Raw genomic sequence first — 13,238 nt, 5'->3', positions numbered from 1 at the left:
AGAGAGGAAGGGAGAGAGATAGAGAGTTAGAAACATCGATGAGAGAGAAACATCGATCAGCTGCCTCCTGCACACTCCCCACTGGGGATGTGCCCGCAACCCATGTACATGCCCTTGACCGGAATCGAACCTGGGACCTTTCAGTCCGCAGGCCGACGCTCTATCCACTGAGCCAAACCGGTTTCGGCTGTCTCCTCATTTTGGCTACTTTCCTGAGTTTGTTTCTATATATTAGGTAGAACTACTATATCTCCCAGGCTTCATATAGTGGCCTAATATAGTAAGTATCCTATAGCAGCGGTCGCCAACCTTTCAGACCTCATGGACCACCAGTGGTCTGTGGACTACCAGTTGGCAACCGGTGCTCCAAAGATTTCCTTAAACCAGCGGTCACCAACCTTTCGGACATCAAGGACCACCAGTGGTCCACAGACCACCGGTTGGTGACTGCTGTCCTATAGGGTCCGGTGGCACAGCCTTCCCATTCTCCAGGGCTGGGCTCTCTGGGTATATCACCCTCCATGTGGGCTTTGTACACCCTCCTGTTGTAGTTGAGCCTTGATTGCTGTTGGCACCTCAAAAGGAGGAATTTACCCTCATGCTGATCAACTTCAAGGACTGGCTGGAACCATGGTGGAGGATTAGCTGTGCAGGGCCCACCCATGGCACAAGACTTACTTCAGCAGGGCTCTGGTGCCCTCTGAGTTTGCCTCATGAGTGTGTTACTTGTGGAGGTGGTTGGGTGGGCCATAGACATGATCTGAAGCTGTCCACTGCGTGTATTGGCTCTGGGCCTCCTGGGAGGTGTAGTCCAAGGTCAACTGCTGCCTGTGTTCTGTCCAGGGTCTCCAGGAATGATCTATACAGCATTGTGCAGATGGTACTGCTACTAGAAGTACCCAGGAGAGGCCACCTGGTTACCAAGGCTACTGCTAATGCCAAACCTGGGGCCACTTAGTGAGAGTTATGGGGCACAACAACCTCAGATGCTGCTTGTTTGAGCGATTTTAGGAAAGTCTGAGGCATGAGCCAAGACAGGTCATTTGTATAGAAAACTACTGGAAACAGCTTGGATAGGCCTGCAAGTTGGTGGAGTGGGGTCTCAGGGAATCAACAGGGTGGGCTGAACAATGTTAGCTAGGTTAATGAAGACTCAGATATGGCACCTGCCTGCTGTCTCTGTGGTGGGGAGGGACCAGAGAAGGAACAACGGCTTATGCCAGTACTTCTCTCTGGGAGAAAGCTGCCCCTCCAGTTCTCTCTCTGATGCAGGACAATTCAGTTCCTCCCTCTGTAGCTTTGGTGCTTTTTGACCTGCTGCTCCAGTGCTGGAGCTTAGACAGAGTGAGTCTGAGTAAGTCCGTGCATGGGCCCTTTAAGAGGAACTGTTTGGGACTCCAGCAGCCCTCTGTCTCACAATCCCTGCTGGGTTTTAAAGCCAGAAGTTATAGGGACTTCTCTCTCTGGCTCTGGAACCCTGGGCTGGGACTCCTCACTCCTCAGGGGAGCTCCACTGCCGAGATATCCCTCCCGATTTTTATCTATCATATGTGGGTGTGGGACTAACTCATTCACTGTCTCTGCCCCTGCTAGCAGTCTTTATGTGGCTTCTTTTCTGTATTGTTGGTTGTAGGACTTTCATTTCAGCTATATTTCAGGCAGTTCTGAGTGATGGTTATTCTATAGTTTAGTTGTAATTCTGATGTCCTAAATGCATGCACTTCTAAGAGGACTCCACATCACTGTGATAAGAAATTCTCTGTAAGAAAACTCCTGGACTGTGGGGATGTCAGGTTTCTTAGGGCTATGAGTTTCCTATTCCCTATGTAAACCAAAGGCAAACCTCCTTGGTACATTAGTGAGGGAGGTACTTAAATAGGCTAGGAGTAATGTGCATTGGAATGGCTGCCATAGGAAAGGAAAGGAAGATGCAAAAGAGTTCAGGATATAAAGGATTAATATAAGTACAGCTAGGCCATTTATTTTGGAAGTTACCTATTAGCCTACCTGTGTATGTATTTGTGACATGCAGACTTCTAAGATGGCTCCCAGGGACCCCACTTCCTGGTATATGTGTTCTTATGGAATTCTCTCTCCTGAACTGTGGGCTGGACCACGCTGCTAATGACCAGAGTACTGCAGAAGTGATGGGATGTCACTTCCAAGAGTAGGTCACAAGATACAGACTTCTGTCCTCCAGCTTATTCCTTCCTTCTAGTTGTAGAGTTTACAGTCAGCCAGGCTTCCTGTGGTTCTGGATGAAGTCCGTATTGTTTCTCTGAGGTATTAATCAATTGTTGTGTGCGGCATTAATTTCCCGGTGTTTATCTCTGCCGCCATCTTAGTTTCTCCCCGACATGCAGACTTCTAAGATGGCTCCCAGGGACCCCACTTCCTGGTATATGTGTTCTTATGGAATTCTCTCTCCTGAACTGTGGGCTGGACCACGCTGCTAATGACCAGAGTACTGCAGAAGTGATGGGATGTCACTTCCAAGAGTAGGTCACAAGATACAGACTTCTGTCCTGCCAGCTTATTTTCTCTCTTTCCTTCTTGCTTGCTTGCTCTGGGGAAGCCAACTGTTTTGAGCTGCTCTAAGGAGAGGACCCATGGCAGGCTGCTGGCCACATCCATTAAGGAACTGAGACCCACAGTCCAACAGGCTGTGAAGAAATGAATCCTGCCATCAACCACCTGAATGAGCTCGGAAGCAGATCCACCTTCAGCTGAATCTTATGATGACTTCAGTCCTGGCCAACACCTTGACTGTGGCTCTGTGAGAGCTGGAGAACCCAGTTGAGCTGCACCCCGATGCCTGATCCATAGGAACTATGAGAGAATCCTCTGTTACCATGCAAAAGATAACTAACAGAGTACGCAGAACTCCAAAGCAGGGGTCAGCAAACTTTTCTGAAAGGGCAATACAGTAAATAGTTTCAGGTTTGTGGAGCCTATGGCTTCTGTTGCAGCTACTCAACTCTGTTGTTGCAGCACAAAAGCAGCCAAAGACAATATATAAACGAACGGGTATGGCTATGTGCCAATAAAACTTATTTTACAGCCCTGACTTGTTTGGCTCAGTGGATAGAGCGTCGGCCTGTGGACTGAAGGGTCCCAGGTTCGATTCCGATCAAGGGCATGTACCTTGGTTGTGGGCATATTCCCGGTGGGGGGTGTGTGCAGGAGGCAGCTGATCGATGTTTCTCTCTCATTGATGTGTCTAACTCTGTATCCCCTCCCTTCCTCTCTGTAAAAAAAAAAAAAATCAATAATAAAACAAAACAAAAAACAAACTTATTTTACAAAATAGGTAGTGATTTGGCTCACCAGCTGTAGTTTGCCAACCCCTGCTCTAAAGAGCAGGCTGTACAGAAATACTATTTTTGAGTTAAAATGATCTCCATTTTAGCATTGTCTTAAAATTATTTTAATAATTGAAAACAAACTCAATCTATCATAATAACACAGGCAGCTAAAAGGAAAACAGTAGATGTCTAATAAATTTCTCAATTTGGCCAGTAATCTAAGAAACACAAGTATCTTTTATGACAAATGGCTACCTCTATTTGCATTTTGACAAGGAAGAGCTGATATCCAATGTTGGAGAAATATCTGAGCACCTACTGAATTAGTTGTGAGTCACAACTCTGACCACAATAGCTCCTGAGACATGCATTGGCTTCCCCCTCACATGGTGTGCTGTTCCCAGAGTGAGAACAGTGCTTACCTTTGCTTTTTGACAGTGGTGATGGTGGCTGCTCTGTAAACACGTCTAGGGCTGGGGAGTCATGGTGGTCGAAGTCTTTGTCCATGGCTTCTATGAGACTGGTGATGTCTGAGTCCTCTGAGCTGTGCCTTGTGCTGCTGGCATGTTCTGGGTGGGACGAATGCACGAGGGGGGTGGGTGACAGCCTTCCAGACTGTGGCTCCTGGTGCTGAGGCACTGGTGGTGGTGGAGGGGGAGAGTGCTGCTCCAGCGTGCCATGGACATGGTGCTGGCTGCTGTGCTGGCTCTGTTTTGCTCCTTTGGACTTTCTGCCTGCTGCGTGACCCTGGGCCACTGTGTTCGAGTCAAGGACCAGGGTGCCTGCTTTGCTAGCAGACTGTGCAGAAGTCCTGCTAGAGGTACTGGTGCTGTTTTTGGCTCTGACATTGTTCATGTCAGCTGAGTTTCTATTGCTGTGACTGCTGTGTGGATGGACTGACGGACCACACTGCTTATGACTTCCTGCACCAGGTCGTGATGACGAGCCCCCTGGGCCACAGAACCCCCGACTATGACTGGGGTCACAGCTGAGTGTGTTCAAGCTGAAAAAAGGATGAACTGCAGTTAGTAAATAGCAACCTACAAATTCTTAGATTAAAAATAATATTTATTTAATCAGTAAAGTCACCACAGTATAAATACTCTAAAAACAACAAGAAATAGGGATACTCGTCCTAGCTGGTTTGGCTCAGTGGATAAAGCGCTGACCTGCGGACTGAAGGGCCCCAGGCTCAATTCCAGTCAAGGGCACGCACCTCGGTTGCAGGCTTGATCCACGTATGGTACTGGAAGCAACCAATCGATGTGTCTCTCTCTGTCCCTCCCCTCCCTTCTACTCTGTCTAAAAATCAATGGGAAAAAAAAAGAATAGGAATACTTTTCACAACTCTATATGGTCTGTTCTAGCAAAAATTTAGAAATCAAGTCAGGGTCTAAGAATATTTTAACCTTCACCAATATAATGAAAATATGATTACTTGCTATGAGTTCTTAGTAACTGAGAGCTACATGCAGCATATTATTAAGTAATTAGAATTAAGATCCCCTCTGCTCTGGGTAAAAGTAAAAAGGCATTTTTCATTTAATTACATCAGCCAAAGCTATACATTCTAGAGAATTTATTTCCAGCCTGTGAACATACTTTCCTTCAGATGAAATACCAATGATTCTCCTGAGATCAAATGGTCTTCCCACATCAAAGGGTGGGTTTGAGGCCTCAAAGGACAGCCGTCTTCGAAATGGCTCCCAAATTCCTTGAGCTTCTAAATAGGCCGTTCCAATGACCAAAAGAAACAGGGCACTGCGGGGACAGAGAGGGAGGATTGGGTTCATGTGTTAGTGCAAGAGTAACCCAATTTGACATTAAAGGCAGAATTTCTTGGCAAAGTACAATCCTATATAATAAAAGGCTAATATGCACATTGTCCCCTTGGGAGTTCAACAGCTTGCTATGATGTTGCCTGACCACTAAGGGGTGGCACAGAACAAAGGAAGGCCCCAGCCAGCAACTGGCAGCCAGGGGAAGGAAGGCCCTGGCCAGCAGCCAAAAGGCCCCAATCAGCCCTGATAGCCAGCCAGGCATAGGGACCCTACCTGTGCATGAATTTCGTGCACTGGGCCTCTAGTATCATATAAAAGACAAAGATGCCTATGAAAGTTTTTAATGGGCCAGTCAAAAAACAAAGCACTATGGATAAAAGTTTGTGTACCAAATTTTTATAGAATGCCAATTTACACAAGGCTTATAAGGGGGAAGTAATTCTTTGTATCAGAACAGTCACTAAAGGATACTTTCCTTTTACCAAAAGCAGCTTTTATCTTTTCTTTTAGTTTTAACTCTAGGTCAACTCTATTCCCTTAAAGGATATGTGGGTTAGACTATATCTGATTCTTAAAACACATAAAGAAATATACTGGGGGAAAAAAAGAATGCTAAGGATTTAAAAACATTTCTAATCAGTTTTCTGTTGCTTAGGTGAGACTCCAGAAGAATACACTGTAGGGTAAGTCACATATGCCCAAGTCACATAACTGATAAATTAGGAGTGTTTTTTTCCTTTAAGAAATTAACATGCACTTAATTTATATAGTGAATTGCAAAGTCAGACAGACTGTTGTTTATGGTATATGCTACCAAAAAAATGCTCAGTTTTGACTGCTTCTGCTAGACGTGGAGCAGATATATAAGCTGGACTGTGTTAGCAGGTACGTAAGCTGGACCTGTCTGTCCATGGAGGACCCCTGACACTCAGAACACAACTGGCACACAGTGGGCACTCGAACAATGCCCAGTGATGCTGAATACCAACCTGGAAAGAAGACAAGTACCTCATTATTCCTGAGATGATGATATACAGAGCCAGCTCCCAGTTGGGTCTGGGCAGGGCTTCTGCACAGGTTGCTAACATATGGTACGGAAGAGATGCATTCAATATAAACACAAATTCAGAGCCACTGGCTGTTATAAACTTCAGTTCACGAATAACCCTAGATGCTGTGAAATCAGGAGTAAACCTAAAACAGAATAATGGCAGTTAAGATCAAATTTTATAAATATATTGCAAGCAGTTTAATTATACTACCAGTCCCATACGCCTTTGAAATATAACACAGAATTTCAGTGTAACACTTTTATTCACCTTCCTTATTTTAAGATGGAGAAAGTTTCCCATGAGTTTAATAACAATAACAACTATATTCTGTGGATAAGGAGAAATAACATAAAAACAGTAACAACCTGCTCCTGTAATTATTAATTCAGAAAGTAGTTTCTGAGCTTCCTTCCCTTCCCTTCTTCTTTCTCTAAATCCACAGTTTTCCCAGGATACATTCCCAACGATGCTTTAAAAAAATGCTGTCCAAGCCCCAGTGATCTTTTCTTTGTCTCCTGCAGTCTGGCTTTCTGCCCAATTATTGTATTTTTATTTTTGTTAACTGTATGTTCCCCAACCAGACGATGTGCACCTGAGGAAAGGTGTGCTATTCCTCACTGGACCTGTTGGTGCCAAGCACTGTGCTCTACTCAGAGTGATGAATGCAGTTCCCTGTTAAGACAATGTCCACTCAAGATCATGACATTGTCATTCAATTAAGGCGACAGGTTATATTTTATTACATAAACTTTACAACATGACAACTTATCAATTAGTTAAAATACGCTGCAACCATCACCAACACAGGAATTGAAACTGTCTTGACAAAAATCCCACATGTTCGTACATGGTACAACATGGAAAACGGCATGTATGACGTGTCTGCTTTGTTGCTGAGGCCACCAACACCTTCTGCTTTAACACAAGCCAGAAAATAATTTTGAAACTGGTTTCTAAGACTATGTCATCCACTCTGGGGTTAGAAGTTTCACAATTTTGAAACCAAGCTATCAAAAAATAACTTAAACAAAGATTAAGTGAAAAACAGAACAAGAAACACCAAGTAAATATATTTGTTGATAAAGACCCTTTTTTGTAAGTATGAAAACATATTTGCACCAAGTGTGAATAACTCTAGTATAAAAAGTTAATGAGAAGCTACTGACTCATTATACCTTATCAGAAAATACTTACAATATAATTATGTCTTTAGAGGCATTGGCGCTTAGTGCAAACTCTTGACAATTAACGACTTTAAAGCCATATCCCTCACATGGGTACCCACTGACTTCAATGGTTTCTATGTTCATTTGAAGTTGTCCTGTATTCTCTACTTTGAATGTTCTTTTCAATGTGAAATTCGGTTCTCTCAGCTTCAAACCTAAGGGGAGAAACACAGGGAGTGAGTGTAACTCTTGCAGCCACGTTCTCCAGGCCCAAACGATGAGCAAGTTCCCCGGACAGGTCTGGTGCCCAGGAAGCACTTCCTCGTGCCGGAGCCCAGCTTTCCCAGACTCCGCAGGAAGTTCTCCACTCACAGGCCCTTTCAGATGCCAAAGTTTGATCATGCTTATCTTTTACATCAGAGTAAGTCATCCAAGGCATGAAATGAATATTGGTACTTTAAATCTTTCAAGATCCAAATCAAACAACCCTGAAAGCAAGTCAGGATGTTTTCTTAAAAATCTGAAGTATTCATCACTAATATGCACATGTGCACCGACAGAAATACTGTTCTTGTTTTTGGACTTATTTACTGTTGAAAGCAAATGCTGAAATTTGTGCCCGGGACCTGTTAGCAATACTCACTATCTGTACAGTCTTTTAATAATGCTTCTGTGATTTTAAAGCGTAAAGAACTCCCTGGACCAGGAAGCTTGCCTGCCACCCTCAAGTTCTCGGTTGTTCCTTGTCCTTGGACCATCAGAGCATCCATCACGGTCAGGTTATTTCTATGCAAGAACAAGAATTACAGATTTTTCATCACTTCTTGGCCGTCTGGCTAAGATCAAGTAAAGAACTACAGATTTTTCTCCTATTATATTCGCACAATATTTTGATCCATAATTTTTACTATTATTTTATAAACCACCATGTGGAAATTAATATAGTAAATTTAAGAGTGAGACATTTATACTTTAAGAATTAAAAAATATTTCCACAAAGAAAAGCAAGGGTTTTTTTATTTTTAAAAGCCATACATGCACAGTAAGCACAATTCAGGTCTTTAGCTACGAACACAATCACAAAGCAACTTTCATCAGCCGTTGTGTGTCTTGGACAAAGCCAAAAAACATATCCATAAATAAATATGCAAACTCATATGGACACAAATCAAGTAACAACTTCTACAGAAGTGCTAAAAATCACAGCGCACTCACATCCCAGGCCGTACCTGATTATGATCAGTGAGGAAACAGTTCTGTTGTGAATGGGAGTAAACTTTACTTTGACAGACCTCTTCTCTCCAGGTTTTAAAATGAGGTTCAAGATGAAATGTCGAGAGAGGCCCTCTGTGAACCCAGCTGAACTCTGCAGTGGATGAGCCTTGGGTAACAAATGGCAGTCATTAATCAAGTCTCTGGAAAAATGTTTTTTCCTTTACCCCATCTACAGCCCAGTATCAGTATTACCAGCTTCTTGAATTGATTAAATATGTAAACATTATCTGTCACAATTTAAACACTGGTTAGCTGATAAGCAGAGCTGGGCAGCCAGTGCATTCAGCCCCCAAATGGGCTTTGTTCCCCAGGACACTGACAGGGACAGGTGTCCAAACTCTTCATGTTTGTACTAGGCGTTTTTATATAGAGATCTTTTAATTTTGAAATATAACACACATGCAGAAAACTACACAAACCTAAAATAAATAACTCAGTGTTTTAAAAGCAAGCAAGCAGCTGTGTAACCAACACGAGCACTGCAGGTCCTGCTGCCGCCACCCCCGCCTGCCATCCCTGCTGGCCTGTCCTCCCTCTGAAGGGTGTCAGCTGAAGGGTCTTATGGTTGCATCCTATATTTTATTTGTAAAAATATTTCCAATTCATGTTAATCACTGACTTTTATTCTGAAAGCTAATATAAGCACATAATTACTGTTTCATAAACACTTGATGATTTAAGTTTAAAGAATAGCTTAGTTTAATAATCAAAATATGACTTCATGACAGCCAGTTACAGATTATTAAAAAAATCATAGTTCACATTTCAGAATATTCTGCTCTGACGTTTAAGCAACATTAAGTTTAAGCTTTCTGTAGGAAGGGTTCGTGAGTTTCATGGCTCTGCTACTGTGTGAAAGGAAAGTGAGTTTTGTAGGATTTTTCTACTCTACTTGGCAGTTAGGATTAATACATACAGATCCACCTACTCGCATTGGCAGGATTCCTCAGACATAACTTAGAGTCAATGACTTAATGCAGCACACTACTTTTTAACTCTTGCATCAGAGGCTAATTTTTTCCCGTGTCTAACATTCTTTTCCATTAATGTCTACTTAGACAACAGAATATTCTGAGTGCCCTGAATGGTTGGTAAACAAATAAGTTCCTTTTAAATAAACTCTTCTGGGTAATTGATGGACACATTTTATATTATACATTTTATATTATTCACCGATGCACAAAATTTGTGCAAGGGGTGAACAGTGATTCTCAACCTGTGGGTCGCGACCCCTTTGGGGGTCGAACAATCCTTTCACAGGGGTTGCCTAAGACCATCGGAAAATACATATCGAGTATATAATTACATATTGTTTTTGTGATTAATCATTGTGCTTTAATTATGTTCAATTTGTAACAATGAAAATACATCCTGCATATCAGATATTTACAGTAGCATAACAGTAGCAAAATTACAGTTATGAAGTAGCAACAAAAATAATTTTATGGTCGGGGGTCATCACAACATGAGGAACTGTATTAAAGGGTCGCGGTATTAGGAAAGTTGAGAACCACTGGTCCAGAAGGTTGTCCAGACAGTCGTTCTACTGTTCGGTCTAATTAGTATATTAGCTTTTTATTATATAGGATATATTCCCAACAAACATTAGCTAATATAAACTTTGAGGACTTGGGAAAACCTGAGGATGTTGTGATGCCTCAGAGACAGCGTTAAGGGCCTCTAACATTCTCTATCATTATGTAGTACAGTGGGGCCTTGACTTACGAGTGTCCCAACTAAGGAGTTTTTTGAGATACCAGCTGTCTCTCCGCCGATTTTTTGCATTGAGTTGACAGAGTAATTTGAGTTAACGAGCTCCTTAACGAGCTCGGTCTCGGAACGAATTAAACTTGTAAGTCAAGGCCCCACTTCATGGTTTTCACAGTGACATCACTGACCCTTGGGATGCTCAGAGATCTTTCAGGGTATCCAGTGTCTGAACTATTTCCCTAATACTGGCAGAACTAGCAGACTTTTCCAGTGTTTTCACATCTGTACTGATAAGTCAGCAAAAGCAATGGTGGGTAAACCTGCTGACCCTTTCGCACAAGGCAAGGCAGTAATATCAAACTTTCTGAGAAGCCAGTCTTCTTCCCTGTGTGCACTTGTAGTTAAGAGAAGCAAGTTCTTGCCCTCACCGGTATGGTTCAGTGGATAGAGCATCAGCCTGAGGACTGAATGGTCCCAGGTTCGATTCCGGTCAAGGGCACATGCCCAGGTTGCGGGCTTTATCCCCGGTGGGGGGTATGCAGGAGGCAGCCAATCAATGATTCTCTCTCATTATTGATGTTTCTATCTCTTTCTCCCTCTCTCTTCCTCTCTGAAATCAATAAAAATATATTAGAAAAGAAAAAAGAGAGAGAAGCAAGTTCTGGATTCAACAATAATAAATATCAATCTTATTAAATCTCAACCCTGGACACATGTCTTTGTAATATTCTGGGGGATAAAACGAGAAGTTTGTATAAAGTACAATTGCTGCATGAGGCTCTCCATTGTCTTGAAAAGCTAGTGTTTAAGATGTAAACTGAACTCACTGCTTTTCTCATGGAACACCATTTAATTTTGAGAAAATGACTTGACAAGCGAACTATGGTTATTCAGATGGGGTGTTTGGTAGACATTTTCACGAAAATGCAGTGCCTTTGTCCCTTCAGGGAAAACAACTGAAGTATTTATTGCCAACGATAAAATTTCAGGATATGAGCAGATTTTGGAAACAAGAAGAGATCAAAAAGTAAAGTTAGCATGGGTGTTAAGAGAAGAGTTAGGGAGAATCAGGACAGCTTCAAAAGTGAAGGCTTCCCAGCCAGCAGGGCGCCATGAACAGGATGTTTAGGGATGGATGTGGTATGTGGTAGGGCAGGATGAAAGGCATGGAGGCCTTGAGACTTCGCAGTTTGCAGAAGGCTTTAGCTCCAAATGCTGATCTCCTGACTGATATATACCCTGTACACTAAGGTCTTACAACATGAGTGATTAGTGGCTGTGTATCCTGACCTGTATGACAGAGAATGTTTTGGTCCTGGAACAAAACAGTTTATGTAAAAATTTATTAATTCAAGATTGATTGAAAACTATGCATACTATTGTGCTAAAGTATAAATACAGCCAGCCATGGGTCTGGCACTCATGGAGCTTAGAATTTTATTAGCAATTATCCAAAATAAACATTTAAATGACCAGGCACAATATTTTGAAGTTTAATAAAGTATATTATGTATTAGCATATACCTCACTGTCCTGATGCATAAACCTGTATTGTGAACAGGGAGCCACTGTTAAGGACAGAATATAAAGAAACAATGGTTTCCTAGAGGCAAAGGTGTCAGACAAGGGTGCACTTTATTGCTCTTTTTGTTTAATCTGCATGCAGAACATATCACACGAAAAACTGGACTATACTCAGAGGAAGGAGGAGTGAAAATCAGTGGGAGGAATGATAAGATATGCATATAATACCAACTTACTGGCAGAAAGTAGTAACGATTTGAAACAACTTTCGATGAAAGTGAAAGAAGATAGTGCCAACAGGACTACATTTGTACATCAAGAAGACAAGAATGATAACTACAGAAGAAATATACAACTTTAATGTAGACAATGAAATTGTTCAAAGATTTTGCTGGTTCAGTCATCAACTAAGATAGAGACTGCATCCAAGAAATCAAGAGAAGGCTGAGACTCAGAGGGCAGCAATGGAAGCATCAGATTACCAAGAGCAAAGATGCGCCATTAGAGCCCTCATATTCCCAATAACTATGTACTGATGTGAAAGTTGGACAGTGAAGAAGGCTGATAAAAAACAACAACAACATGGAGCTTAGCCAATGTGGCTCAGTGATGGAATGTTGACCTATGAACCAGGAGGTCATGGTTCAATTCCTGGTCAGGGCACATGCCCAGGTTGTGGGCTTGATCCCCAGTGGGGGCGTGCAAGAGGCAGCTGATTGATGTTTCTCTCTCATCAATGTTTCTATCTCTATATCCCTCTTTCTTCTTCTCTCTCTAAATATCAATAAAAACATTAAAAAAAAACCCAAACAGAGAACCAAGATGGCAGCATAGGTTAACGCTGGAGTTTGCTGCCTTGAACAACCATTTCAAAAGTGAAACTAAAAGACGGAACGGACACCATCCAGAACCACAGGAACACTGGCTGAGTGGAAGTCCTACAACTAGGAGGAAAGAGTAACGCATACGGACACTCAGAGGAGGCGCAGTACTGAAGTCAAATTCTGAGGTGCGGATTGCGCGGAGCGGGCTGGCAGCGTGGAGGGCGCGGTTGTTGTTTTCAATCGGGAGGGAGTCGCAGACTCTGAGCTCCAGATCCGGGCGAGTCTTTAGGGGCACAGACTCAAACGGGAGAAGAGGGACTGTCTGGCCTCGGTCAGAGCGAGTGCAGCTTTCTCTCCGAGGTTTGCAGCGGTTGCTGGGACTCAGAGAGGCAGAGCCCCCGGGACAGGACTGAGCGCCGCCATAACTGCTCTCTCTCTCCAGCCCGCCCTGTTGATCCCGTGGGACTCTCCCCGCCCAGGCCCGGCACAGAGGCTTTTGCCGTATAGCCTCAGGCAAAGGCGAGATTAGCACCTCCCTAGAGGACAGTAGTTCTCTCACTGCAGACACAGCTGATTCTCACAGACACTTGGCATGTGCCCA

The 13,238-nt window shown here is 42.9% G+C and overlaps 1 protein-coding gene across 1 annotated transcript in view; it reads right to left on the bottom strand.

The window, feature by feature from the left end:
- The window catches only part of TMEM131 (transmembrane protein 131), a 178,074-nt gene that overhangs the window by 53,143 nt on the left and 111,693 nt on the right, over positions 1–13,238 (bottom strand). The window contains exons 27-32 of the mRNA XM_015570023.1: positions 8,534–8,685; positions 7,948–8,090; positions 7,333–7,519; positions 6,095–6,280; positions 4,908–5,066; positions 3,728–4,308 (exon numbers count right to left, since the gene is read on the bottom strand). Of these exons, the coding sequence (XP_015425509.1) occupies positions 3,728–4,308; positions 4,908–5,066; positions 6,095–6,280; positions 7,333–7,519; positions 7,948–8,090; positions 8,534–8,685 (1,408 nt within the window). The remainder of the gene's footprint in view (positions 1–3,727; positions 4,309–4,907; positions 5,067–6,094; positions 6,281–7,332; positions 7,520–7,947; positions 8,091–8,533; positions 8,686–13,238) is intronic.

Source organism: Myotis davidii, unplaced genomic scaffold (genome assembly GCF_000327345.1).
Source record: "Myotis davidii unplaced genomic scaffold, ASM32734v1 scaffold1065, whole genome shotgun sequence".
In the NCBI taxonomy this organism is placed as follows: domain Eukaryota; kingdom Metazoa; phylum Chordata; class Mammalia; order Chiroptera; family Vespertilionidae; genus Myotis; species Myotis davidii.
The sequence above is the reverse complement of the archived record's forward strand: the minus strand, read 5'-3'. Positions and strand labels throughout refer to the sequence as shown.